General features: G+C 52.6%; 6 protein-coding genes across 6 annotated transcripts; 3 read left to right on the top strand and 3 right to left on the bottom strand.

Moving 5' to 3' along the window:
- Positions 1 to 961: 961 nt before the first annotated feature.
- On the bottom strand, positions 962 to 2,445 carry V8C40DRAFT_127035 (uncharacterized protein). The gene has a single exon (XM_083211019.1). The coding sequence runs from the start codon at positions 2,130 to 2,132 to the stop codon at positions 1,095 to 1,097; it is 1,038 nt and encodes a 345-aa protein (XP_083067770.1). The 5' UTR covers positions 2,133 to 2,445; the 3' UTR covers positions 962 to 1,094.
- Positions 2,446 to 2,843: 398 nt separating this feature from the next.
- V8C40DRAFT_257903 (translation initiation factor 2) lies at positions 2,844 to 6,423 on the top strand. Its single transcript, XM_083218598.1, has 3 exons — positions 2,844 to 2,960; positions 3,028 to 5,974; positions 6,042 to 6,423. The coding sequence occupies exons 1-3, from the start codon at positions 2,937 to 2,939 to the stop codon at positions 6,191 to 6,193; spliced, it is 3,123 nt and encodes a 1,040-aa protein (XP_083067769.1). The 5' UTR covers positions 2,844 to 2,936; the 3' UTR covers positions 6,194 to 6,423.
- Positions 6,400 to 7,801, bottom strand: V8C40DRAFT_257902 (ribosome biogenesis protein TSR3). The gene has a single exon (XM_083218597.1). It carries the CDS (start codon positions 7,692 to 7,694, stop codon positions 6,438 to 6,440), a length of 1,257 nt encoding a protein of 418 aa, XP_083067768.1. The 5' UTR covers positions 7,695 to 7,801; the 3' UTR covers positions 6,400 to 6,437.
- Positions 7,802 to 8,436: 635 nt separating this feature from the next.
- V8C40DRAFT_126971 (VHS domain-containing protein) lies at positions 8,437 to 10,923 on the top strand. Its single transcript, XM_083211017.1, has 4 exons — positions 8,437 to 9,178; positions 9,281 to 9,956; positions 10,028 to 10,500; positions 10,566 to 10,923. The coding sequence occupies exons 1-4, from the start codon at positions 8,636 to 8,638 to the stop codon at positions 10,770 to 10,772; spliced, it is 1,899 nt and encodes a 632-aa protein (XP_083067767.1). The 5' UTR covers positions 8,437 to 8,635; the 3' UTR covers positions 10,773 to 10,923.
- Positions 10,924 to 11,765: 842 nt separating this feature from the next.
- On the bottom strand, positions 11,766 to 14,255 carry V8C40DRAFT_126989 (uncharacterized protein). The gene is made up of 2 exons (XM_083211018.1): positions 12,144 to 14,255; positions 11,766 to 12,066 (listed from the first exon to the last, which is right to left on the bottom strand). Exons 1-2 carry the CDS (start codon positions 13,895 to 13,897, stop codon positions 11,793 to 11,795), a joined length of 2,028 nt encoding a protein of 675 aa, XP_083067766.1. The 5' UTR covers positions 13,898 to 14,255; the 3' UTR covers positions 11,766 to 11,792.
- Positions 14,256 to 17,746: 3,491 nt separating this feature from the next.
- On the top strand, positions 17,747 to 19,261 carry V8C40DRAFT_126962 (RPAP1-like protein). The gene has a single exon (XM_083211016.1). It carries the CDS (start codon positions 17,812 to 17,814, stop codon positions 19,060 to 19,062), a length of 1,251 nt encoding a protein of 416 aa, XP_083067765.1. The 5' UTR covers positions 17,747 to 17,811; the 3' UTR covers positions 19,063 to 19,261.
- The last annotated feature ends 980 nt before the right edge of the window (positions 19,262 to 20,241 follow it).

Below are 20,241 nucleotides of genomic sequence, written 5' to 3'. Positions count from 1 at the left end.
CACAGAAAACCACCTCATACATGGATCGAGGGTAGCATCAAGCCTTCTCCTATGCACCATCCAGCAGCATCTCGGTCTCTAATATTGACTGCCTCATGTCCATGGCTTCAGTGCTGTGCCATCCCTTCCCTTGCAGCTCAGGGGACGCTGCAATTGCTGCACCAGGACCCTGCAGTACTGGACTGCTGACCAGCTGGCGGCTACCGTACCCTTATATACCAGAATTGTTCAATGCCCTTCAACAGCGAGCGGCCCACTTGGTAATGGCTTGGTCGGCAAGGCAGCGCGATGTGACTTGGGAGGGGACTTCCCAGGTCGCACGGCTCCTTACGACGAAAGCCACCGCCAGGTCAGGAACTCTCAGACACGGCCCGCAGCCCTGGATGGCCGACGCGTAGACCCCACCCGTCGCACGTTCGAGCTGTTGGTACCCGCAAAGAAATACCCATGGGAAACCGGGGCGCGCAATAGGATCTACGCTGAACACCAAGATGGATCGTTGGGCGTATAAGTTTTTTTTTATTCCTTTTCACAATTCTTTTTGCCTTGATGGCGTCTGTGTGTTTTGTCTTCCTGCGTCGGTATGCGATGGTGCATGTGGTTGCGGCCTCGAGATATCTCCAAGCCATTCAACCACAGGCGCCGTGTCCAAAGGTACTTTGCGATCAGGTATCGGTTGTCCAAGGCTGCCGAAACCTGCACGGTCTCCTCGTGGTCGGGGTTCGATTCCCGTCAGGCGCTGCCCTTTTTGTCTTTTTTCTTCTTTTTTTCTCCTGATGAACGATGAAATCAGGCATGCCCAACAGCTGCATGCTTCAGTATTATGATTCACGGCATCTCTATAGGCGCAAAGTGCTTGAAGTGATATTCTTTTGTGTGAGTGTGTGTGTGTTCTCACGGTCCACCTGTGTAATGAATAGCACGCTGCAGAAATTGTAGACAGTGAAACGCACCATAGCTACAGTAGCCAGTTAGATAAGCAGTTGCTTGCATCTGCTAATTCCGCCCCTATATCTAATCCCAAATCCAATGAGTGCCCTGTGTTCCTGCTTCGTACCACCAATTTTCCAGTGCCCATGAGATCAATCATCTCTTCACGCCTTTGTGCCAACCGTCTCCTTCCATAGTTCATCAAAGTTGATGTTTTCAGCTTCAAAGAGCTCTCGAATCTGCTTGGCCGCTGCTTCTTGCTTCTCCGGGCCGAACCCCCCTGGCTGAGTTGATTCAAACTGTACAATCTCGATCCACCGGAAAAACAGGTTCTCTTTACCCATAGCTGTAAGGGCATCCCGAAAGGCGAAAACTTGCCTCCTCTTTTCGTCCTCCTCGGCTGATATGGCCAGCTTAAGATCGTGGCAGATCCAACCGTAGTCCTGGTGATACACCAGAATGACATTTCTAAACGCCTCGAGGGCGACCTCTTTCTTGTCGACAAGTCTGTGGGCCAAGACCATGGCGTTCCAGTCCAGATCCCACTTCTCGTTCATGAGGAGATAGCCAGTCTTCTGCTCCTGCAGCATGGGCGACGTCGCTTGCTGGGTATAGGCAAGCAAAATCTTCTTCGAGTCGGCATCCTTGAAGATGTCGCGCAGCATCTTGTCCCAGTCACGGCTGCGGCGAACGTAAATCTCCTTATCCCGAAAACCCACGTTCCATCGCCACCGCGTCGGGTTTCCATGTGCGGTGCCGAGCGTAAACTCGACAGGCCACGGCCAGACGAAGACGAACAGCACAAAGTCGATGAACATGACGATGCCGCGCTTCCAAACTTCCCAGGAAAGCTCCGACCAAGACGCCTCGTGAAAAGGAAACGTCATCTCATTGGGATGGCCAAAGCCCGACATGAAGAGTTTCCAGTACCAGGGTAGGATGGAGTACATGCGCCAGACGAAAAGAATGGCGACGCTCACGTTCAGAGTGACGGGCACAAGGAACATCTTGCGCTTGAAGGCGGCGGGTTTGGCGTCAATGTGCGTGATGTAGATGTGCTTCTGCGAGAGCTCCTGGATGAAGGGCTCCAGCACCTCCGGAGGCCGCTTGAACGGCGCTGGGGGGTCCAAGCTGCCATTGGTGCCGGAGGAATTGGATGCGGCAGATGCCTTTTGTTTCCCACTTCTCTTGGAGGGGGCCATGGTGGACGCTGGCCGGCTTGTGCCTGATTCTTGAGAGAATCACGGTGTTGAATTGGCGATCCGCAGCCGTCCGTGTAGGTGTTTTTAGTAAGTGAGCTTCAGGGGAATGTGGTATCTTTGGCCCCAGCAAAACTCAGGTCCGACCGCCTTGTAAGCTGTATCCACAGCGAAATCGCCACAAAGCCTATGAAGGAAAATGAAGAAAATTAGTTATGAGAAATAATTATATGAGTTCTTTGAAAGGCTCTTCTTGCAGGGTTCAATTACAAAGACAATGTCTTACATGTATTCGAAATATGTGAGGTCGTGTGCCTTGCTCTTGTTGTAAAGATGAGCTTCGTGGCCAGGCTTCTTATCGATTTAGTAGCCCGTTTTGAGTTAGCGACACGGTAGATCTCAGGTACTAACGAACTGCTACCCGAGACCATCAGCAGGGGAAGAGACGTGTAGAGGAACAGATTGATCTACGGGTAATGTATATACTTGGTATAGAAATGAAGATGAGAAATCAAGAGGAAAGAGCAACTTGATGTAGATAATCAATAAGAAAATAAAGAAGAAGTTGTTGCAGTAAATTACACAACTTGCGGACAATCTTATCCCGAGATGCCCCTCCATGTACTTCCATCATCGAGCTCTACATAGGAAAAAAAAAAAAAGATATATCCCGCTAAGCCCAGAACAAGAGCTAACCTTTCGACCAAAGACCCAGCAATCCTCAAGCAGCATCTCCATTCATACACATCTCTTCTACCCAATGTCGACAGGAGCTTTGCGTGAGCTTCATCGCCATCCCTTGCTGCAATGTTGAGAGCTCGCGCGTGGAAGGTTTGCACTTTTGCCGCCCAATTGAGCTCTGTCTTGCTGGTGCGATAACTGACATCATACAATCCAGGATCGCAGCAATCCGTTTGTGTGCACGTTTTGTCGACAGAAGCTGGCTGTTAATGCCGGATCGCAGCATGCACGATTGCTGTCCAACTCCTCCACATCATCGAGACCTTTAAGTGCGCTGCGAGAGCTTGCTACCGATCGCAGCGGCGTCTTCTCTTGCCAGGCCCGATCGCTGTCTCGGACGGCATGTCTCAACAACTCTGCAAACAATGAGGGGCCTCCCAAGATGGGAGGATTCCCAGGCGCATTCTCGAATACTAGAGCGGGTGGTTGGGGTACATTTGCAAAAGCAGACACGGCATCTGGGGCTACGACTGCGGCAGATGGACTGCTGCCGCACGAGCGACTGGCCCGGCGGCAATCAGCGGCGACAGAGAGTGTGCAGACAGACAAAAAGAACGAGCCCAAAAGCAACGAGCCTAAAAAGAGTGCGGGAAACCAACGCAGGAACACTCCACAAGCGACCAAGTCGAGATCAGTCCTAGCCGATGTCTTCAAAACCAACCGAGAGCCGCGCGCTCCGCCAACGCCAGAGTCCTGGTCTTCTCCGCAGTCTGAGGGCAGTGAAGCTGTAAAGAAGCCGTCGAGGCTATCAATACCTAGTGACACCTTCGCTCGCCCAGGGAAGCCCACTGGAGAACAGACAACACGGTCAACAAATGGCAGTCTCAAAACAACTGGATGGGGTTCTTTCAGCAACCGCAAGGCCGACGTACCCCCCCACACACATGGAGTAGACCCTCGTGGAAACCAATCCGGTGTGTGGAACGAAATTACCAAATCCCGGAAGCTCAAGGCGAAGGTAAAGCTTGGAGCGAGACCGCATGCGCATGGCCACGAACCCAAGGCTTCAACTACCCAGCCGTCCGCAGCCCAGGAACCGGCCACTCAAGACTTCTGGGGAGAACTGGAAACTAGAGCCACAGGATTTAGGGAAAAAGCTAAAAACAAGAATGAAAATCAACCTGTGGATAGGAGGAAGAAAACACAAGGTGCTCAAGACAAACGAGACTCCCTAGGGGAAACATTTACATCTCCACCCAAAACTGAGGACGATGCTCAACTTCAGAAACAAAGACGGAAGTCTAGATTTGAAGTGGAGGAGCAGCAAGAGCCTGGGAAACCTCGATCTAAAAAGGGAAAGAAGTCACAAAGAGTGTCACAAGCCTATGAAGACGAAGACTGGGATGATGAAGCCGTGCACCGCTGGGAGCAGAAGCAGCGTCGCAAGGCGGAAAAAGAGGCAAAGAGGCAGAAAGTCGTGGAAGAGCCACAGACCGTCCCGATATTTCTCCCAGAATATATCAGCGCATCAAATTTGTCCAGAGCTCTGAAGCAGAACGTTACCCCTTTTCTGCAGGACATGGAGGAGATGGGCTTCGAAAATATCACTAGCGACACAATCTTCACTGGTGAAACTGCGGCTCTCATTGCAATGGAATATGGCTTCGAGCCTACTGTTGATACCGGATCCCTTCGAGATCTCCGAACTCGTCCTCCACCGGCAGATGTCTCAGTCTTGCCGTCTCGCCCCCCCGTGGTCACGATAATGGGCCATGTCGATCACGGCAAGACTACTTTGTTGGACTGGCTTCGGAAGTCCTCCGTCGCCGCACAGGAGCACGGCGGCATTACTCAGCACATTGGTGCGTTTGTTGTGAAAATGTCGTCGGGCAAGTCCATCACATTCCTCGACACTCCTGGCCATGCTGCGTTTTTGTCGATGCGTCAGCGGGGAGCAAACGTGACAGACATTGTGGTGCTCGTTGTTGCTGCCGATGACAGTGTCATGCCCCAGACGCTTGAAGCCTTGAAGCATGCTACGAGTGCCAAGGTGCCCATCATCGTCGCTATTACAAAGGTTGACAAGGAAGATGCTCGGATTGACCAAGTAAAAGCGGATCTTTCTCGCCATGGAGTCGAAATCGAAGACTACGGTGGCGATGTGCAAGTTGTCTGCGTCAGCGGGAAAACAGGTCTGGGCATGGAAGACCTGGAGGAGAATATCGTCACACTCTCCGAAATCCTGGATGTTCGAGCCGAAGATGATGGCATGGCTGAAGGATGGGTTCTAGAGTCTAGCATCAAGCCCCAGGGCAAAGCTGCGACCATCTTGGTCAAGAGAGGAACCCTCCGCCCAGGCGACCTGATTGTTGCCGGCAAGACCTGGGCAAAGATCCGTGTGCTGCGCAACGAAGCTGGTCTCGAGCTGGACTCTGCTCCTCCCGGAACGCCTGTCGAGGTTCTGGGCTGGCGAGAGTTACCCACTGCTGGAGAGCAGATTATCCAATCTCCAGACGAAGGAAAGGCGAAGACGGCAGTCGAGTACCGCTTAGAAATGGCTGAGCGCGAGCAAAGCTCCATCCAACTCGCAGAGCAGGAACAGCGACAGCGAGAAAAGGCCGCGGCAGACGCAGCAGCAGCAGATGCCGACGGCGCTTCAAACACCGCTACAGAATCAGCTGAGACTGGAATCCTGACTCAAAACTTCACAGTCAAGGCGGATGTTGTTGGATCCGTGGAGGCAGTTTGCGGAACCATCCTGGAGCTGGGCAGCCACGAGGTGCAGCCTAAGATCCTGCGATCATCTGCTGGACAGATCACCGAGTACGACATTGACCATGCGGCGACGTCTAACAGCATCATTGTCAACTTCAACATCAACATCCCTCCGCATATCAAGCAGCGAGCCGAAGAGGCCAAGGTCAAGATTCTCGACCACAAGGTCATCTACCACGTCGTTGACGATGTCAAGGCGGCGTTGTCTGACATCTTGCCCATGAATATCTCGTTCCGTGTCAACGGCGAGGCCGACGTCCTGCAGGTCTTCCCCATCAACGTCAAGAAGCGTGTGTTTAGAAACATTGCCGGATGCAGAGTCCGAAACGGCTCCATCAAGAAGTCGTCTCGCGTAAAGGTCCTTCGCCGAGGCGAGGTAGTCTACGACGGTATGTACAACATGGCTTTCCTAATTGTGAGATATAGATGAGCAGTTGAGTGCTAACTTATAAACAGGCAAGATAGACACTCTGAAGCATGTGAAGAAGGATGTCCAGGAAATGGGCAAGGGAACTGAATGCGGTATTGGTTTGGAAGACTTTGAGGATTTCCAGCCAGATGACCAGATTCAGACGTATGAAGAGATTAAGGAGAGGCGGAGCTTGTAATGTGTACATGCATTGAGAAAACAAAAAGAGGCGGCATTAACATATAGACATGTAAAATATGTACGATATGGATGGACGTGTACGAGTATAGCTGCAACGTACGGAAAAAGGCATTCCATTCTTCTCATGAATTGGTTGTTAGCAAGGGAGGAGAAAACAAATCATAGAATGACGAGATTTCACTATAGAGGGCATTCGCATATTGCATCAATCGTGTCATTCAATTTATATCATGTACAAATCACTACCATCTACCAGGCGCAGAAACAACATTCGATGAAAACGTCCTCGTCGTAATCGCCGCCCTCGCCCTCTCCTTCTTCAGCTTCTCCAGCCCTATCCTATCCGTCACCGGCGTCGCAGCAATAATGTTGTCAAACTCGTCGTCGTCATCACCACTGCCCTCCCCATCTTCACTACTATCGCCGCCATTGTCGTTGTCAGAATCTGGCTCAATGTCCAGATCGGCCTTGAAGCGCTGCTGTGGACGGGGTATTGTCGAGGGCTTCTGCTTCTCATCGACGTTGGGATTAGGGTTGGTGAATGTTTTTGAGGCGAGCACTTTGCGGCGGATTTCTTCCATTGCAGCGTCATCGTCGCTGTCGTCTGACAGGGCGTATGGGTCTTTGTCTTCGTCTTCTTCATCTTCGTCCTCTTTAGCCTGATCTTTTTGTTTGGGTGGCCGTTTGCCTAGGTATATGCCGTCTATGCTTCCCTCCTCTTCGGAATTTTCGTCTTCGTCTGAATTGTCTTCATCATCATCCTCTTCTTCCTCATCGTCGTCTGAATCTATTGGTGCCCTCCTGTTGGTGTTTCCACTGGTCCAGATGTCATTGCCCTCCTCTCTGCTCTCGGCATACTCCTGCTCCAATCGCTCCATCCACTCTTCCTCCGTCTTCTTAACTTCGGCCTCGTCCGCACAAGCTGCATACCTCTTTAACAAGCTCGAGTTAATCTCCAGAAACGACGGTCCATATGAAAAAGGCGCTAGAATCTGCTCTGCCCAGTCCAGGTGACCACAAATAGCAAACGCAGCGGCCAATGCCTCGACGCAATTCAACCTCCAAGGCTTGCCATAGTTGACCGTATTGGCGGCAACGAGATACGGCAGCAACCTCTCACACTTGCCGCCCACCTTATTCCACTGCACCTCCTTGGTCCGGGCCCACGAGCACTCGACGACCGCCGCTCCAAACTGGTCCATGAGCTCTCTGTCGGCGGGCGAAATGACCTTTTTGCCATTGGGAGTGATGATGACGCCGCCGTGGCGCTGGCCGAGGTGCAGCTCGCGCATCATGCCTAGCTTCATGAGTTTCTTCCCGGAGCATCGCTTGGGATCGCAGTGGCCCAGATCCCAGCAGGCAGCCTTGAAGAGAGGGCGGCCTGCTGAGGACTCGGCATCTTCGTCGTCTCGATGGCGGGGTTGGCGAGGAGCACCGCCGCCACGACCGCCGCCGAATTTCTTGCCTCTGCCGGCGAAGTCTTTCTTGTGTCGTACCATGATTTGTGTTGATTTGATGTGGATATGAGGTTCGTCTTGTGTAACAAGAAATGGCAAGTCTCGACTTGAAGATGACGGTTGAAACACAAATTGTTGGTGGGTTGATGATGTAAGGAGGATTTTTTTTCTTATCGGGGTGATTAAGGTCCAGGGGGTCTCTATAACAGCTCCAGGTACCCCTCCATTGCCGGAAGAGGCATATCCAGATGAGGTACCTCTTTTGAAGCTTCTACATGGTGCTGTACAGAGCAAACAATGATACTGATTAAAGTCTACGTGACAATTCAATTCATAAGTACAGTTCTATTGTGAGTAGTTATAGCAAAATATAGCTTTTAAATAGAAGAAATCACTCATATTATACTTGAATTGACGCCCTGTAAGACGCCCCTCGCAAAGTACCCGCCGTTCTCACCGGGCTGCCGGTGCTTAAGAGCCCCCCGCTGCGAATATCCAAACCCCCGGATAAGTGCATAAACCATGACCCAACTCCATCGACTCAGTAGAGGCAGCCAATCGCCAGCCAACCTAGAATAGACAGCTTCGTACTCAGTCCAGCAACAGTGACCACATCGCCAGAGCGGAGGCGAATGGCTCTACAAGTCGACGAACCAGCGTTACCACTGCGGCGTTGAAGGAGCTGCGATTAGGCAGCATTCGAGGTACGGCCATTGTGCAGCTGCGGCCACGTCGTCGTTTGGCCACTTCTGACCGAGATCCAGCTTGACCGAACCGAGTCGGCGCTCGCAGCTTGAGGATTCATTCATTCACAGCGTGTGTGTATCTAGCATTCTAGGAAGAGGAGATAGACGATAGCTACCTCTCTACTCCTACAACTGCGAGCTCGAGCTTCGGACCAGCGCAAATACACTGGCGAGCAGACAGACAGACGGAGTGACGAACAAACGAGCACCTCGAACATACACAACCAACCATACCAGATGGAAGCTGCCTCTGCTCGCGCGGCGGCCCGCGACCGCTGGGGAGATGTCGGCCGCGCGCCATCTCAGCTCTTGCGCTTCATCCAGGGAGCCTGCAGCCCCGAAAACTACGAGCCCAACCTGGCGCTCAATCTCGAGATCTCGGACCTGATCAACAGCAAAAAGGGCACCGCCCCTCGCGAGGCTGCCACTGCCATTGTCGGCTTCGTCAACCACCGCAACCCCAATGTCGCCCTGCTTGCTCTCAGCCTGCTCGACATCTGCGTCAAGAACTGCGGCTACCCTTTCCACCTGCAGATCAGCACCAAGGAGTTCCTCAACGAGCTGGTGCGGAGATTCCCGGAACGCCCCCCAATCCGCCCGACCCGCGTCCAGGCCAAGATTCTTGAGCTGGTGGAGGAGTGGCGCATGACGATATGCGAGACGAGCCGCTACAAGGATGACTTGGGCTTCATCCGGGACATGCACCGCCTGCTCAGCTACAAGGGCTACATGTTTCCCGAGGTGCGGAGGGAAGATGCTGCTGTTTTGAACCCCAGCGATGTAAGTTTTGGTCCCCTCTTCGGCAGATGCGCCTTTAGTTCAATTGCGCTGGTATGATGTATGATGCATGAACAAGATGCTAATAATTCATCTGGTTGACAGAATCTGAAATCGGCCGAGGAAATGGAGGAAGAAGAGCGAGAAGCGCAATCAGCCAAGCTGCAGGAGCTTATCCGCCGGGGCACGCCCGAGGACCTCCAGGAAGCCAACCGCCTGATGAAGGTCATGGCCGGCTACGATACTAGATCCAAGACAGACTACCGGGCCAAGGCTGCCGAAGACGTCAGTAAGATTCAGGCCAAGGCGAGACTGCTGGAAGAGCGCCTCGCGGCGTTCCAACCCGGAGACAAGATGCAGGATGGCGACGTTTTCAGCGAGCTCGCCGCGGCCTTGCAGAGCGCCCAGCCCAAGATTCAAAAGATGTGCGAGGAGGAGTCGGACGATCACGAGGCCGTGGCCAGGCTGCTGGAGATTAATGACAGCATACATCGTACAGTCGAGCGCTATAAGCTCATGAAGAAGGGCGACCTCGAAGGTGCTGCTAAAGTCGCAGCCGGCGTTCCTCTGCCGTCGCAGCCATCAGGATCGAACTCTGCGGCAAACGAGTTGTCACTTATAGACTTTGATGGCGATGCCGCGCAGAACAACGGCAGCAACGTTGCAGGTTCATCGCAGGCTGGCGGGTTGGAGAACGATCTTCTCGGCTTGGATATCAGTGGCCAGTCGAGCACGTATGGACAGGGTGGTGGCATTGCCTTGGGATTTGGTGCGAATCAAAGTAAGCCGTACAACCTTGATGTCACTCATGTGTGTATAAAGGAACCCCTGACAGCTAACTTGATTTATTAGATATTCCTGGGCCCGCGCTACTATCCTCTCTCACTCAAGGAAGCACCGCCAGAGGAGCTGGACAGAACGACACGCCGCCTCCATTCTCCCAGTTCGCCTCCTTTACATCTCCTCCCGCCTCACAGTCCGCCACGCCCCAGCCCAACTTCCAGCAACAGCAACAACAGCAGCAATCGCCCCCTCCAGCCGTCTCCAACGCCTTTGCCTCCTTTTCCACCGGCCCTCCCGCGCCCCAGCCCGCGGCCGTGTCCAACGACGACGATGAATGGAACTTTTCGTCCGCGCTGCCTGCCGAATCGGCGCCCGCCAAGCCCAGGGAGCATAGGGGAACCGCCAGCAACTCTGGCTTGAGAACCGACTTTCTGGCCAAGCGCAGCACGGCCGTTAGCAACGCCATCAACATCGTGTTTGCCTTTTCAAACAACACCGCGCAACCTATTAATGAGCTACACTTTCAGCTAGCCGTCACCAAGGTAAAACGTCTAATAACCCCTGATTCGAAAACCCTCTTCAATTTGCTAACTTAAAGTTCACTCAGGGCTACGAACTCCAACTCAAACCCCAAACAGGCCGCTCCCTCGCCCCCAAGCAGAGCCGTGGCGTCACCCAAGAAGTCGACGTCTGGCACACCGGCAACAGGAACCAGCGCGTCGACTCCGTCAAGCTCCGCTGGCGAGCGTCGTACAAGGTCGGCGAGGAGGTGAAGAATGAGATGGGCGAGATTGCAGAATTTAGCCTTGCGTAAATAATCTTTTTAACTCATTACCGATCATTTTTCAACTTTGTTCTTTTCTTCAAAATTCACACTTTGACATATATATAAGGAGGTGGAGGATGGAAAAACTGAAGAAGAGAATTGTCTATTTTAGTCTGTTCTGTATACAGAAAAGAGTATTTTTTGCCTGGGACGCTACTGGAGGGAGAGCTTCGTTGGGCGGAGGCATAGCGCTTGAAAATTTAGTTTTTTTTCCATACATGTCTCTTCGTCATCTCAATAATAATTAAAGGAAAGAAAAAAAGAACAAGATGAAAATGAAAGAACATAAATGATAAGAGAAGTGAAAAAGGAAACAAAAACAGTAGAAAGTAGAGTAGTAAAAAAAATCAACAAAGCCGGTCAGAAAAAAACACAGAAACGGCCATCTATTTTCACGCCCCATTATGCACATGACCCAAAAGTGAACGGCATTCCATCCTGTCAGGTCTGAACCCAGTTGAATACTCTTTCTCCCCTTCACGCAGTCTCCTCCCACATGGTTTCCATCATCCGTGTAAACGCCGCCGTCAGCCCAGATGTCCCTCCTTGATACAATTCCCAGACAGAAAGGAAAAAAAACAAGCCAATGGAAAGAAATAAGAAAAACAAAGCTTTGAAAAGAAAATCAAACAATGTCTGTGCCAAGGCAGGAGATTATCGTGCCGCAAATGATGAAGGAAAAAAAAGGTTCTTTTAACACAGAGATGCTCGGTTCGTGACGAGTGGTAATCGGATTCCGTATGATCCCCTTGTCGTTTAGTTGTTCGTAGGACTTCTAGGATGCCGTCCAGAGGGGGGAGCGAGAAAACAAAAAGAGCATCAATCAGCCAGCCCATGGCTGTAAAGCGTAAACGAGATAAAATCGTGCGTCGGTCGCTAATATTAATCGCACAGGCCTGCTGGGAATTAGAAAAGCTGTTGAATAGCTTCTTGAAACGTTCACAACTTCCGTAACTTCGTCCTTCTGAGAGAGCGTCGACAATCATCCTTCGCCATTCGTTTCTTCTTCTAAGAACCAAGCTCGCGGACGGATAATGACGGGGTGGTGGGCTGGAGAGGGTATCCGTTGGACGATGCTTTGGCCATGCTCTCTCTTTCTGCCTTTTCTCGCTCTCGTTGCGCCTTTTCAGATTTCGTGATACGAGGTTTCCGTGTGACAGCACCGCCCCGAGAACCTGGACCGCCACCGCGCCCAGTGGTGGCTCCTCCTCTTGTCGCGCCTCCTCGGCCGCCGCCTCGGCTGCCTCGTCCACCGCGTCCGCGCTTAGGACGTTCCTCGTGCCTATAGTGTCTGGGTTAGCAAGTGAAAATGATAAAAGGGGTTTGCCCCGGAAACGCTGGGATGAGATTGATACATACCCCGCAGCTGGTTTCTCAACCTCAGGAACCAAGGGGCCCGAATAAACGAAGAAGCCGTCTCGGCTGGCGGCAGCTTGAGCCTCCCAGAGCAGTTCAGAGTCGTCCACAAAGTCGTCATCCACGTCGTATTGGTCCTCCTTGAAGTTTCGCTTCTTCTTTGGCTTGGCTTGGGCATCGGCGCCACTGACTCCACCGTTTTCGGGATTGCTGCCTTCAGCATCGGACAAGTCGACTGACATTTCATCACCAGACTCACGCCCGGATTCGACCTTCTCCAAAGACGCAGCCGCTGCAGCAATTCGGGCCTTGCGGTCTCGGTCGGCAGCAAGACGGGGATGCAAGGCATCCCAGCCGTACTGATCCTCCGCCATACGCATGAAATTGACGTATTTGTTAGTTTCTCCCGCTGAGATGGGGATGGTGAGGACGATAGTGGGCGTCTCCTTTTCTTCGCCAGGGCGGGCTCTGCCGAAGTCGAGAATCGATCTCTCGTCCATCTCCATTATTGTCTCATCCAGATAGTCCGTCTTTGGTGTCGAGACGCCGGTGATGGGCTTTTGCTTCGGCGACACCTTCTTTACCGGCCCGTTTGCAATCGTGGTAAAGTTTGCGTGGTCAATGACTGGTCGAGGAGCTGGTGGCGTAGGTGTGGGGGCGTCACGTTTTATCTCTGGGACCGCAGGCTTCAAAGCAGGAGTTTGAGCTGGCGTGGAAGCTGTTGTCTTGGGTACATAGGACGGGGAAGGCGGCAGCGGGGTAGCCTCTTGAGTTTGCAAGCGAGACTGAGGCACAGCAGGCGGGTATGGCTGGTGGGATTGGCTGGGCGATGCCTTGGTGGACGGCTGCGGCTCAATCATGCTGGCAATGGACGGCGAGCGGTGTGATGGCTGGACCGCTAGGGTGGCTCGCGGGGACCCAGCCGCTGAAGAATAGTGCGAAGTTATGGTTTCTCGGACGGGATCATAGTTGCCTCGGATGGGATCGTAGCTCTGGCCGCTGGTGCGCACGGGTATGGATGTAGGGCTGGCGATGCTGTTTGACGGTGATCGAGTGACTGGTGGTGGGTCGGCATTTAAAATGCTCTGCATGGAACTGGGATATCCTTCTCGCTTCTGCATCTTAGGCGAATACCGTCTGTCAGGGAGCTGCTGTAACTGATGCTGTGGCGTGGAAGACAGAGGCTCTCCAAGCTGAGGGTGAAGGGAGGGAGAAGAGGACGAAAGCCCCGGTGCTGCAGCAGGGGCGAGTGGCCTTGGACTGGGCGCATCAGTATCGACATCAGAGGCAGGCGCAAGCTTTCTCTTGCGCTGGACGGGTGGCGCTTCCGCATCTCGAGACTTTCTAGGCTTGCGAACCTTGGGCGCTTCGGATCCGTCTGCAGGAGCCTTTGGCTTGACCACGGAGCCGGGCTTGCGTCCCGGCTTTTTGCGGGGTACGCCGGCTGCTGTTAGTTGCACCCATTCACCGTCGATGTACGAGTATTTCTTTTGCGCCTGGCTTCGAGAGCCCGGGGCGGTTCCAGGAGAGCCGCCAGGAGGTGGCTGCGACGGATACTGCTGCGAGTACTGCGGGTTCTGGTCGCCGCTGACGACGATTTCCTCCATGTCGAGTTTTGAGCCGTCTTTCGCGACGTTGGGACGGCGGCCAGCCCCGTGAGAGGGCGACCCGGGTTCTGAGAGGGAGCCTGAAGGGGGAGAAGAAAGTTCGCCGGCGGAGGAGTCGAATCGCGTCGATGCGTCGCCGACAGCAGCCATAGTAGGGCTGACGCGAAGCTGGAGGCGATGGGAGGCTGCCGTCAAGATGTGACCTGGCGGCAGCGCAACTGTCTCTCAGACACGGAACCGGAAAAGGTGGATGGCTGCGAAAGGGCAATCTGTCGTTTTTGTCTAGTGGCCGAGATATGGAGATGGAGAGGGAATTCCGGGCGAGGCTCGGTGATTTCGCAGAGGACGGAAAATTATGTATTACAACATAAAAAAAGAGAAGAAGAGGTGAAGATTAAAATGGAAAAGGGAGAAGGAAGGAAAAAAAAAAGAACCCGATGAATATCAACCAATAAAGATCAAGAACCCCCAATCAAAAAAGGCAACGAGTGTGTTTGAAATGACCGACAGCCTTGCAAATGAAATGCAAATGCAAATGCAAATGAAATCAAACGGCAAAGCGCGTCAATTCAACGAGGCTGCGGTGCAGAAAGTGTGACGTTACGTGAGTGGCCGGAAGCCGGAGTGGAAACGTGACGAGTGGAGCCGGAGTCTGGCCTTGGGAACTTGCGAATAGCCTCACAAACGGAACAGGTTGAAGTTGGGCCAGCGGATGATGCGATGCGCGGCGGCCTGACGGATGCACTGAGGATGCGGGGCTGCAGCGGTTGCAACAGCTGGAATGGCGTGCAGCAGGGCTCAGGCTGGAGGGATGTAGTTTTGGCGATGGCGCGGGCGCTGCACGGGAGCGAGATTTGATGGAAAAATTAAAAGTGCGTGGTTGTGGTTGGGGAGAGAGAGAGAGGAGGTGAAGGTGAGGCAAAAGAAAAGGGGAGAGGCGGATGGAGGAACAAGAAAGAGAAAGGGAAAAAAAAAGAGGAGGGAGGGGGAAATGATGGGGGATTTGCCAGCTCGGCACGATTTGGGGATGGCGACAATATAGGATAGCAATTCTGATTTTCTAACAAAAGGCGAGAAAAACGGGGCGGCCAGCGCGTGTTTTTGGCCTGGAAAAACTGCATCGGTTGTCTTCGGTCACTATTATTCGACGGTCAAAGTACGAGTACCTCTCAGGACAGGCCGCTCCGTTGAATGAATGCCAATGCTGGAGGCAAGTCGGGTTGAATTAAGCAAAGACGGGCTGGGATGGGCTGGGCGTGGGTCGCAGCGCCAAAGGGGGGGGTACCAGTATGAACACAAAACAGCAAATTCAATGGACTTGTCTGTCTTGGATTTTTTATGCGGCGAAGGCGGCACAGTATGGGGAACACGGAGCGAAATAATATCGAACCAGCACGACGAATTGATGGACGTTGTGGTGGAACGGGGGGTCAGTCAGGCTAGGTTAGCAGTAGTACTACCACCTACTATGTACAGTACAGCACAGGTCCAGCTGGCCATGTACGAGCATGTTAGCATGTTGGGAGGGCATGTATGTACTAACAAAGACCCGGCAATAGTGCAACAAGTCGACAGATGCGAGCCGAAGTTGGCGCTCCAGTCCTCTTATTTGACAGGCTAGCCCAGGGCCCAAGGACACATATCCAGGGTATTAGCGTCGGATCACGGGACTACTAGCCAAGCAGTATCTGCCTACCAAATCTGCTCCCTACCTGTACTAAGAGGATAGTAGCCACTGCTAGTACCACGTCCGCTAGCAGTTAGTGGCATTTAGACTCCAGCTCCATCCAGTCTGCAGTCCCGAGATGGTGCAGATACGTAGAGAAAGGGTTGATTGATTGCCAAGCCACTGCAGACGCACATGGCCATGAGATTCCCACCGGCAGCAAATCACCTCAGCCGCAATCACATGCGCTCGCCGTCCTTAAGTACCGCTACTGTGCTCGAATCAGCGATCGGACGGTGAATCAGGCCTGGACGGTCGGTGCCGGAGAATTCAGGATGCAAGGTTGAGAAACAGGCACAGTAGCGTGGCCTGATCCATGTACTGGCCGTGCCTTGCGGCACCCCAGAGTCCCCTAACAAAGTTGCTGTGTGTGGGGGGGAAGGAAGGCGACGCTAGGGCACTTTCGAGATGCGCAAATACAGTGCAAGTAGGGGGGGGATCGGCCGGCGGGCCAATGAGGATGCAGATTAGACGCGGCACGCTCTTAGCGACCCAGAGGCTTCTAGTGACCCGAGAAGCGCGCTGCAGCAGGAAAGAGCGGGGCTGTTGCTTTTTCCGTGCTCATGGCTGCATGCACCAGATTCCGGAAAAAGACCAGGCCTGAAGCCGAGCCCCACCCGCTGCCGTCTTTTGGATTCTGGCTGGTGGCATCAGATAGGGCAGGCGCGGGCCGTCAGTGACGGTGGCATCAGGTGCGCCGTGTCGGTCGTAGAATTGACATCCATGGTTGGAAAAAGGAAAACTCATATAAGAAGAAGTAAAAAAAAAGGAAAAGAAAAAAGGAATTATTAGCCAAGGAGATCTAGCCTAAAAAGAATAAAAGAATGAAAAATGAGAAATAAGTGAAACACTATCTGTTGTGCCTGTCATGCATGTCTTGTAAATTGTTCATGCTGTAATTTTTTTTCTTGTCTCCCCCTAAAAACACGGAACCTACAGAGACACTTGGGGTCTCGCCTCGCTAAATCCGCTGCAGCCAGCCATCCCCTCCTGATCCAGCTGGCTGCCCTTGCAAACGGCGGGCTCTTTCCATTTCTTCTTCATATTAATTCCCCTGCGCATCAACGTCATCTTTCAACGTGCCTGTAAGGTATATAGCATCTACCTAGTACCTAGTATGCTGTCAGCACCGGTTTGTTTTTCTTTTCTTTTCTTTTTTTTTTTTTTTCAGCCGTCTTACCAATGCATGGTAATAAAATGAAATAATACAAAGCTCTGTTCAGGTAAGCTTTGCATCCCTAACTGCCTTTTAGGCTCCTACCAAAGGTCACCCTGGCTGTTCGCTGTCGCCGATCACTCCGTCTTATGTACCTTTTCGGATTTCGCCAGAAAAGCGGCTGGCACAGGGAGAAACCCGCACATCCGTTCAACCGCTCAGTATTAATATATTACAATATGATACAGTACAAATGGGTGTGATATGTGACCGGCGAACACACGCATTGCCACGATGCTGTCTCACCCAAATGCACGCCTGAACCTTTTTCCTTTATCCTCGCCCGTCTTGCCAATTAGGGCCCCTGTCATGCGCTGCTTGCTGGGAACCCGCGTGGCACTAATGCAGGTGTGGCGGTGCTGGCTGGCTGGGCTCCGAAACTCTAGATTTGATCTAGAATTGTAAACGCTTCGGCCAATCGTGGGGGTCCTTGTTCCACGACCAGCCGCAAAATATACGAGGTACCTCGGGTCTTATTTACAGGCGCGAACTGCCGTGCGAGTAAGCCTTGGAGGTACTTGATGCCTCTTTTGAATAATGCAGCTCACCAAATGCCATAATGCTGCCTAGGTGATAGAATAACGGGCTGTCACCAGAGAATTACTTGAATATCTGCGATGCGCTACGATTTCTGGTCGTCATATTGGTGGATTATTTCTCCCCTCTGCATCACCTCTTTTTTGCATGTGACCGGGAGCAGCCACAGCTGGAGGGAAACCTGCTCCTTCATGTCGACCTGCCTCAATGTCATCGTCCGCCTAAGCAACCAAGTACCTTGTTTGGCAGCGCTGATCTACAGAGGGATACAGCGCAAGTTAAATTAAAATTAACCCGCAACTAACCACGCGCGGATCCACGCATTCCATGTCACCCTGCAGATTGTAACAGAATGCGTGCGCTGTGCAGAGCGCTCCGTGCGAATCGTGCTGCCAAGGCACTCTTTGTTAATGACCTTCTACAGTAGTGAGCTTTGTTGGTTTGCGGACATGTGCTTATCGATATGGATGGGGTAGCCTAAGCTTCCATCATCGCCCCACCATCATTTTTCTTGAATCCCAACTCTTACCAAGCAGCAGATCAAAGTAGGATACAGCTACCTGTACAGCTGCGCCCATCGACAACATGGATCCCACGCTGCTCATTGGTGACATTGTCGAACGAAGCGAAAAAGGGTCGAAACCAGTCGAGTTCCCTTCGGGCCCCATCTCGTCGACCGGGTTTCCCCAACACAAACGACGATGGAAACCCTCAGCGTTCAAGCAGCAGCGAAATGGCGGTGCGTCGCAGCCTGAGCAGCCACAAGAGCCGAACCAAGCACAGAGCTTCGAAGAGGTCGAGAGAAAGCGGATAGATAGAGAAAATCAGCAAAAGATCAACGACATGACGCCCCAAGAGATATCTCAGGCGCAGGAGGACATAATGAAGGGACTGAACCCGGCGCTCATCCAACGCCTGCTTCAAAGAGCCACCATTGACGAGCCTGATCCAAACTCGCCATTTAATATACCTGAGCCGCAAAATACACAAGAAGCTTCATCTTCACCACCAGTGATTCCCGAAGTTCGGGTTCAGGACGTGTCAAAAGCGGCCACTGTTGAGGACGAGACTGCAGACGTCGTCGAACCAAAACCAGAGCCTAAATCCAAATCTCCTTCTGCTGCTGCCGCCCAGACAAAGTCAACAAAGAAAATCGCTGATAACTACGATGAAGACCGGGAGCCTTCACAAATCCCGCCAGACCTATTCCCAATTACCGACCTTCCGAAATCAACACACTTCCCTGTCCCCCCGAGCCTCCCGGACCTAGACCCTTCGGATCCCAATTTCCTTGCCACGCTGCACGAAAAATACTTTCCCAATCTCCCTGCCGATCCGAGCAAGCTGGCTTGGATGGCGCCCGTTCCCACCCAAGATAGTCCCGCCGATAAAGACTCGCCATACTACCCCCATCCCGAGATCAGTGTTTCAGCATTGCGCTTCGATTTTCGAGGTCGTTTCTTGTCACCGCGAGTGAGCCGGTCGATTCCCTCGTCCAAAGGACTTCATCACCACGGAGAAGCCCCCGAGGCTGCTGGCTACACCATCACAGAGCTCGCTAGACTGGCAAGAAGTGCTGTGCCGGCGCAGCGCTGCATAGCGTTTCAAACTCTAGGCCGCATCTTGTATCGTCTGGGGCGCGGCGAATGGGGAACGACTCTGAATCATCCAATTGCAATGGGAATTTGGAGTGCTGTCAAGGAAGGGCGGGTGCTAGAGAGTCTGGCTGAGGCAAGCATGGGCGAGGGTGGGCACAGGGGCAGCAGGGCGTATGCCGTGGAAGCCCTCTGGCTGTTCGAGAAGGGTGGATGGCGCGAGAAGCTGCAAGTGAGGTAAGGCAAAAGTATCTTGGGCAGGGAAGAAAAGAAGCAGGCTTGTTACCGTTGATACCGCCAATGTGCTGTTTTTAGCCACGATTCCTTTTCAGCATATCCATGCAATCTTGAACATGAGCTAGCACCTATTTGATTGCTACATGTTGTCAACAAGATAAGAAAGGCGTAGACTATGGACAATGTGACAGTTCCGCCTCAGATGGCTTATATGCAAGCCGTTGAGAGGTCTGAATGCTACCTACCCAGATATGGGCCGTGTTAAAGGCACCGTATGGCAAATGGGCTGCGCTGACGTGGATTCCGGCACTGTTTGGCACCCATCACATCGACTAGTCTTATGACGTGTACACAGATTAATCTACTTAGGCCGCTTAGGCCAACACTAATGAACAGGTGTATATGAGTACTGAGTTGTTCGTCGGCTGCTGGGTTGCTACGGGATCCAGCCCTTATGCGAGGGACCCGATGGATTTCGCGCATTGCGCATTGGGAGTCGATGCTGCCAGCTCATATGGAGTTGATTTACTGCATCGGGCTTTGTGCGCCGGGCGACGTCCAATGAGGTTGTACATGATCTTATCAGTATTGAGGTCTTTTGTTTGGCCAGCTCAGCAAATTCACGAGAAAGTGGGAATATGAAGACTCGAATGAAATAGACGTAATGGGGAAATGATTCAACAAATGAGCCAGTTACTAGAGTACCAATAATATTAACAGCATTCGTTCAACATCCAGCAATAAGCAAGTAATACGGGCAGGATTCAAACGGATGCATCTGATAATCCAGCAACGCCCGTGCTGAGTTTCAGGGCTTCGACAGTGACACACGGTGATTGGCCAGGCTTGCCCGGGCACCAATGGCCATTCCGTCCCAAGCCCAGGGATTCGCCAGGCCTTTAGCGTGCCTCTGGGGAGACTTGGCTTTTGCACTGGCAACTTTTGGCCTGAAGCCTTGCCGTGGCGGTGGGGGGGAGGGAGTGGGAAAAAAAAGAAAAAAAGAAAAATACTTCGCCCACACTTTTGCCGCCTCTTTCTTCTTCCTCTCCAGCCCACAAGCAACACGGCACCGCCGTCGCCAGCCAACTTCCTCCCCTCGCCTTGGGTGCTTGCAATTTTCTTCTCTTCTCTCTTCTCGCTCCTGTGCTTCGGACTTCTGATTTGCAGCGCGTTGCGTCGTCGA

This window comes from Trichoderma camerunense (assembly GCF_050948025.1).
Source record: "Trichoderma camerunense strain CBS 138272 chromosome Unknown V8C40scaffold_26, whole genome shotgun sequence".
NCBI lineage: Eukaryota > Fungi > Ascomycota > Sordariomycetes > Hypocreales > Hypocreaceae > Trichoderma > Trichoderma camerunense.
The sequence above is the reverse complement of the archived record's forward strand: the minus strand, read 5'-3'. Positions and strand labels throughout refer to the sequence as shown.

What these genes read in the sequence shown, in the direction of transcription:
- V8C40DRAFT_127035 (XM_083211019.1), bottom strand. Translation starts at nt 2,132, where the DNA reads ATGGCCCCCTCCAAGAGAAGTGGGAAACAAAAGGCATCTGCCGCATCC.
- V8C40DRAFT_126971 (XM_083211017.1), top strand. Translation starts at nt 8,636, where the DNA reads ATGGAAGCTGCCTCTGCTCGCGCGGCGGCCCGCGACCGCTGGGGAGAT. An exon ending in GGGATTTGGTGCGAATCAAA is followed by an intron (nt 9,957 to 10,027) that starts GTAAGCCGTACA and finishes TTGATTTATTAG; the next exon opens with ATATTCCTGGGCCCGCGCTA. An exon ending in TTCAGCTAGCCGTCACCAAG is followed by an intron (nt 10,501 to 10,565) that starts GTAAAACGTCTA and finishes AAGTTCACTCAG; the next exon opens with GGCTACGAACTCCAACTCAA.
- V8C40DRAFT_126989 (XM_083211018.1), bottom strand. Translation starts at nt 13,897, where the DNA reads ATGGCTGCTGTCGGCGACGCATCGACGCGATTCGACTCCTCCGCCGGC. An exon ending in GTTGAGAAACCAGCTGCGGG is followed by an intron (nt 12,067 to 12,143) that starts GTATGTATCAAT and finishes CAGACACTATAG; the next exon opens with GCACGAGGAACGTCCTAAGC.
- V8C40DRAFT_257902 (XM_083218597.1), bottom strand. Translation starts at nt 7,694, where the DNA reads ATGGTACGACACAAGAAAGACTTCGCCGGCAGAGGCAAGAAATTCGGC.
- V8C40DRAFT_126962 (XM_083211016.1), top strand. Translation starts at nt 17,812, where the DNA reads ATGGATCCCACGCTGCTCATTGGTGACATTGTCGAACGAAGCGAAAAA.
- V8C40DRAFT_257903 (XM_083218598.1), top strand. Translation starts at nt 2,937, where the DNA reads ATGTTGAGAGCTCGCGCGTGGAAG. An exon ending in TGAGAGCTCGCGCGTGGAAG is followed by an intron (nt 2,961 to 3,027) that starts GTTTGCACTTTT and finishes CATACAATCCAG; the next exon opens with GATCGCAGCAATCCGTTTGT. An exon ending in AGGCGAGGTAGTCTACGACG is followed by an intron (nt 5,975 to 6,041) that starts GTATGTACAACA and finishes ACTTATAAACAG; the next exon opens with GCAAGATAGACACTCTGAAG.